At 44.6% G+C, this 6,214-nt stretch overlaps 1 protein-coding gene across 1 annotated transcript; it reads left to right on the top strand.

Moving 5' to 3' along the window:
• Positions 1-720: 720 nt before the first annotated feature.
• Positions 721-5,627, top strand: efemp2b (EGF containing fibulin extracellular matrix protein 2b; the record flags this gene model as incomplete). Its single annotated transcript, XM_084140464.1, has 10 exons — positions 721-825; positions 1,282-1,330; positions 1,593-1,805; positions 2,480-2,602; positions 2,746-2,862; positions 3,050-3,169; positions 3,519-3,638; positions 3,874-4,000; positions 4,094-4,289; positions 4,949-5,627. The coding sequence occupies 10 exons, from the start codon at positions 721-723 to the stop codon at positions 5,108-5,110; spliced, it is 1,332 nt and encodes a 443-aa protein (XP_083996590.1). The 3' UTR covers positions 5,111-5,627.
• Positions 5,628-6,214: the final 587 nt, after the last annotated feature.

Genomic DNA, 6,214 nt, shown 5'->3' with positions numbered 1-6,214 from the left:
GCACCTGTGCCCTCCCAGGCCCTTGAGGTCATATCTCTGGCACCATTAGACTAGAGTAGTGAGGAATTTAGGAAAGGAGTTCACGGCCTTCTTGGAACCAGCCTAATTGCTTTAATCTCTCAGAGAGTGGTGATGTGGTTATTTGCCAATATCAGCAAGTGTCTGTCTGGATATGGGGGTTCAGTCTCATTATACTGAAGTGAAAACAGAGGACTTCATGGTATGTGGCAAGTTATGAAATACCGATTCAAACCATTATAATTGTGTGACATATTTTCTTTGAAATGGTAGTTTGGCCAGTGGCACACATTGTTCTACTTATGCAGTACATGATTCGAGCATGAGAGCATGGGGCAGTCTACTCTGTCTTCCAGTGTGACCATTAGTTTAGCAGGTTAAAAAGCATGGGTCTAAATGTAGCTATTTGACATAATGCAGTTGTGTTCAGGTCACCCATGCACAGTCTGAACTGGGATACATGCACACATGACATACCACTAGTAAGTATCACTGTTTATGCCATTGTCATACTTAATTTCTCTCTCTCTCTTGTCTCTCACAGATTCTGGAATATCACTTTGGTTCCCCTCCCTGTGTTATTGATCTTTGCCCGTACATTTATGTACTGCTGACTCAAGTGTGTGATTGTGATTGAGTGACTCCGCAGCATTTGTTTGTCTGTCTGCTACCTGCTCTCTATTTGTTTGCTTCTGTGTGTTTATGTGTAGTATGCGGGGAACATTTGTGTTGTTATGTGTGTGTGTGAGTTTGTCCCTCCACCACCATACAATGTCTCAATCGCCTCCTGAAGGTGACAGCCTCATGGTAAGGATGAGTCAGTCTTCACGTCTCCTCTTCCTTCTTATTACTTTTTCATTGCTTAGTTTTTCACCCTGTCTCTTCTAAAAGCCACTTTATGCCTCTCTCCCTGCAACATTTACACCTCTCGATAACAATGCTCATTCCCCATGTACCTGAGTCAGTCCCTCTTCTAATATTGTATATGTGCATAGATGCTCTGGCACTTTAGTGCATACAGTCAACACTGCAACCTTTCTCTCTCTCTCTCTCTCTCTCTCTCTCTCTCTCTCTCTCTCTCTCTCTCTCTCTCTCTCTCTCTCTCTCTCTCTCTCTCTCTCTCTCTCTCTCTCTCTCTTTCTTTCTTTCTTTCTTTCTTTCTTTCTTTCTTTCTTTCTTTCTTTCTTTCTTTCTTTCTTTCTTTCTTTCTTTCTTTCTTTCTTTCTTTCTTTCTTTCTTTCTTTCTCTCTCTCTCTCTCTCAGGAGTGCACAGATGGTTATGAGTGGGATATTGAGAGTCAGCATTGTAAAGGTGGGTGGATTAATTTAGGTTGTAATGTTACAGAGAGTGATGTGTGAGAAAGTGATGTCACTGTGCTTATGATCTGATGGTGTCACAGCCAAAATATCATGGTAAATATGCTTCCTTTGTCAGTTCTATTCATCACCAACTCTCATTTGAGGTTTTTTTACTCCTCACGTGATTGCACTTTCACACTTTCCTCCTCATCTCTTGCTCTCTCCATCTCCTTCATTTGCCTTTCACCCATTTTCTCTCTTACCTCATCTCTCAGATATCAATGAGTGTCAGACCATTGTGGAGGCCTGCCAGGGGGAGATGAAGTGTTTTAACCACTATGGCGGTTACTTGTGTCTCCCACGCTCTGCCTCTGTCATCACCGCCCCTGAACCGTCCAGCCAATCAGTGGCCATCCTGCCAGTGGAGTCCAATGAGGCCTTCAACCCCTGTCCTGTGGGCTACGATGCCCATGGGGAGGGCTGTGTAGGTGAGGCCCAGTGGGAGGGCTGTGTAGGTGAGGCCCAGTGGGAGGGCTGTGTAGGTGAGGCCAGTGGGAGGGCTGTGTAGGTGAGGCCCAGTGGGAGGGCTGTGTAGGTGAGGCCCAGTGGGAGGGCTGTGTAGGTGAGGCCAGTGGGAGGGCTGTGTAGGTGAGGCCCAGTGGGAGGGCTGTGTAGGTGAGGCCCAGTGGGAGGGCTGTGTAGGTGAGGCCCAGTGGGAGGGCTGTGTAGGTGAGGCCCAGTGGGAGGGCTGTGTAGGTGAGGCCCAGTGGGAGGGCTGTGTAGGTGAGGCCCAGTGGGAGGGCTGTGTAGGTGAGGCCAGTGGGAGGGCTGTGTAGGTGAGGCCCAGTGGGAGGGCTGTGTAGGTGAGGCCAGTGGGAGGGCTGTGTAGGTGAGGCCCAGTGGGAGGGCTGTGTAGGTGAGGCCAGTGGGAGGGCTGTTTGGGTGAGTCACAAACCTGGACAGAGAATGGGAAGGCTGGCCATAAGTGTTGAGTGGGAGAAGGGTCGGGGTGAGTGTGTATGTGTTGGTTTATTTTATGGAGCGCTGTGAGTGAGAACAGAGATCAGGGTGGAATGATTTACTATGAACACCTCGCCTTCCCTATTTGTTCTACTGAATCAAAGGTTACACTGTGTGTGTGTGTGTGTGCGTGTGTTTTCAGACGTGGACGAGTGTGTACTCAATCTTCATGACTGCCAGCCAAGCCAGCAGTGCGTTAACACTGTGGGCACCTACAGCTGCCAGTGTCCAGATGGATACAGCAAGATTGGTATTGAGTGTGTGGGTGAGACAGGCTACCTACCTCATGTTTCTCTTTATTTTTTCCTCTAATGAGGCTTTTTACTTTGTGTTTATTTTCCATCTTCTCCTATTCTCCTTTGCGCTACCTCAGAATCTTACCTCCTCTCTTTCGTCCTCTCCTCTCAGACATTGATGAGTGCAGATACAGGTACTGTCAGCATCGCTGTGTAAATGTACCTGGCTCTTTCTCCTGTGAATGTGAGCCTGGGTTTCAGTTGGCTGGAAACAACCGTTCATGTGTGGGTAAGTCCCTTTACATGAGTAAAACTGGCAGCAACTCAACTTTAAACGCTAAACTAGAATTCATTACCTCACAATATATTTGATGATGGTTACTGTAGGTTCTTCTTATCCCCCTGCTGGTCTCTTCCTCACCCGACTACAACTTAACCCTAACCCTAACCCTACAACACCCAATATCCAACTCTAGATGTGAACGAGTGTGAGTTGGCCGCCCCCTGTCAGCAGAGATGTTACAACACGTATGGTACCTTCCTTTGTCGCTGTGAACAGGGCTACGAGCTGGGACCAGACAGACACTCATGCAATGGTAAAGGGCCTGATTTTCTCCTTGGCTATTGTCTGTCTGTCAGTCTATATCGCTGTAAGGTTTCCAACATGAAAACAAAGAATGCTGATGGTTATTAAACTCCAGCCCTTCAGTTACATCTGTGCCCTTCCCTGACTCTTCCCTGACTGTCTTTCTCTCTCTCTATCTATCTATCTATCTATCTATCTATCTATCTATCTATCTATCTATCTATCTATCTATCTATCTATCTATCTATCTATCTATCTATCTATCTATCTATCTATCTATCTATCTATCTATCTATCTAATCTAATCTAATCTAATCTAATCTAATCTAATCTATCTATCGCTCCTGCTCTCTGTGCAGACGTAGACGAGTGCAGCTACTCCAGTTCCATGTGCCAGTTCCAGTGTGTTAACGATCCGGGGAGGTTCTCCTGTATCTGTCCAGAGGGGTACCAGGTAGAGGGCACCAGACTCTGCCAAGGTAAACATCGTTAGAATACGCTATCATTTTTATTTTTTATTTAACCTTTATTTATACAGGTTCTTCTCATTGAGATAAAAATCTATTTTTCAAGAGTGACCTGGTATTTATAACTGACAAATGTGAGAAGTTATGATATCTCTTTCTCTATGTTCTTCTTTCTCTCCTCTGCCCTCCCTCTCTTCCCCTATCCCCCTCTCCCTCTCTCCCCCTCTCCCTCTCTCCCCCTCTCCAGATGTGAATGAGTGTGAAACAGACATACACCAGTGTGGAGAGGGCCAGACCTGTATTAACATCCATGGGGGTTATCAGTGCACCGATTCCAACCGCTGTCAAGAGCCCTATGTGCAAGGGTCCGACAAGTGAGTAGCATCCTCTTACACACAGATACACAAGAAATGACACACGGACAGCACTAGACAGGTTATTTCACCCCCTCTTCCCTGTCTTTCTAGCCGCTGTGTTTGCCCGGTCATCAAGCCTGAGTGTGGTGACCTCCCCTTCTCCATCGTCCACCGCTACATGAGCATCACCTCAGAGCGCTCCGTCCCCTCAGACATCTTCCAGATCCAGGCCACCAGCGTCTACCCTGGAGTCTACAACACCTTCCGCATCCGCTCTGGGGACGACAATGGGGAATTCTACATACGGGTGAGTGGGTGGGAGATACTGGCATCTTTAAGAGTATCAACTATTTTCTCTCCACTCCATGTGTTAACTGTAGACCAGTTTCATTCACTACACTACACTCTTATCCACATAGGAGAACCCTTTGAAGAACCCTTTTGGTTCCAGGTAGAACCATTTTGGGTTCCATATAAAACCCCTTTCCACAGAAGGTTCTACATGGAACCCAAAGGGGTTCTACCTGGAACCAAAAAGGGTTCTACCTGGAACCAAAAAGGGTTCTCCTATGGGGACAGCCGAATAACTCTTTTGGAACCCTTTTTCTAAGAGAAACACCAACTGCTGAATATCCAGGTGTGTGTGTTGTAATGCTTGGAGTTAAAGGGTACAGTGTTGACTTAAGAGTCAGGGTGAGAACGTGTCCCAATCTCAGCCATACATGGTCTTATACATACCAGACCACTGGGTTGGATGCATGTCAAGAACAAAGCAGAATGTCTAGAATGTCTAGATGTCTGCATATTACACAAAAATACTTACCAAGACCTAACATGTAAAACTGCCTACTGCAGTAGTAGGGGAACAAAAATGACTGGTTTTGAAGACAGAATACTGAGTTAAAATTATGATTCAGTCCTGCACATTCATGCAATGCCACTACACCTCTCTCTATCTTTTCACAGCAAATTAACAACATCAGTGCCATGCTGGTCCTGGCCCGTGCTTTGACCGGTCCAAAAGAGTACACCCTGGAGCTGGAGATGGTGTCTGTCAACCCCCTCATGAGCTACCAGACCAGCTCTGCCTTACGACTGTCTGTCTTTGTAGGACCATACGCCTTCTGAGGAGAGAGGAGAATGGCTGGAATGGAATAAATGGAACAGTATCAAACTTGTTTTTGATACGGTTCTATTTATTCCCTTCCAGATATTATTCCCTCCTTTCACCAGCCTCCTCTGACACATACACAAGGACACACGCATGGCACACTGGCACAGGGTACACATGGCTGGCACACGGGTACATCACAATAGTTTAAGACAGTTCAATCAGTAATATTCCCATTACAGTTATATAAACAGATTAACCTATCACCTTGTGTTCACCATAACACAGTTGGTATCTGGTCTCTACACCATATTTTCAATTTTCAACCCTAAGTTATATAGAGGGCCATTATCTTGTTACCAAGGCAACTGATGAAAACATCCATTCAAGGGTACCATTTCCACCCATGTTATACTATGTTCTCTTTCTCTCCATCAATAATTTACATTACTGTTTGTTACTATTCTGTAGTTTTTTTTAAGTTTTAGTTTTTAGTTTTTCTTTTACAACTTATGGTTGTTTTGACATGTTACTAAAATGAAAAGAAATGAAACCAACATTTGGATGAATGATGTTCCTTTTGGTGGCCTTACATCCTATTCTGCTTAATTAAGGCCCATTAATGGGTTATTTTACTGACCTTTTTTCTAACTCTTTCTGTCACGTTTGCTTATCTTCTTTTGAGTACAGACACAGATCAATGCATTTACACTACAGTAAATTAAAAGCCGTAGAGCACAATTACAATACAAGGGACACTGTTTCTATATACTACCACATTGGAGTATATTTATATCTGTAGTTACCATAGATTAATATCTTAATGTAAATTGCCAAATTACTGTAACTTCGGGTTTAAATGTCTTTTAAATGTATAGCCTACAGCGTAACTTAAAAGTTGGTAAATTGGTTGAGTCAATAAAGGGCCCTATTCAATCTGCATCACGGAAGTTCAGCTTTACAGCGTGATTGAAATTTAAAGGCAATGTTCCCGCTTTAGAGGAGACTGCATTCATGGTAAACGCTGAATATGTCGGCTCAATCGGAAATTACCTTTTACATTTCTAATCTGTAACGCTTCAGCTTTACAGATTGAATAGAGCCCAAAGTCTCCTTTCAAC

The sequence above is a fragment of the Coregonus lavaretus genome (assembly GCF_964263955.1).
Source record: "Coregonus lavaretus genome assembly, chromosome: 24".
Classification (NCBI taxonomy): Eukaryota; Metazoa; Chordata; class Actinopteri; order Salmoniformes; family Salmonidae; genus Coregonus; species Coregonus lavaretus.
The sequence above is the reverse complement of the archived record's forward strand: the minus strand, read 5'-3'. Positions and strand labels throughout refer to the sequence as shown.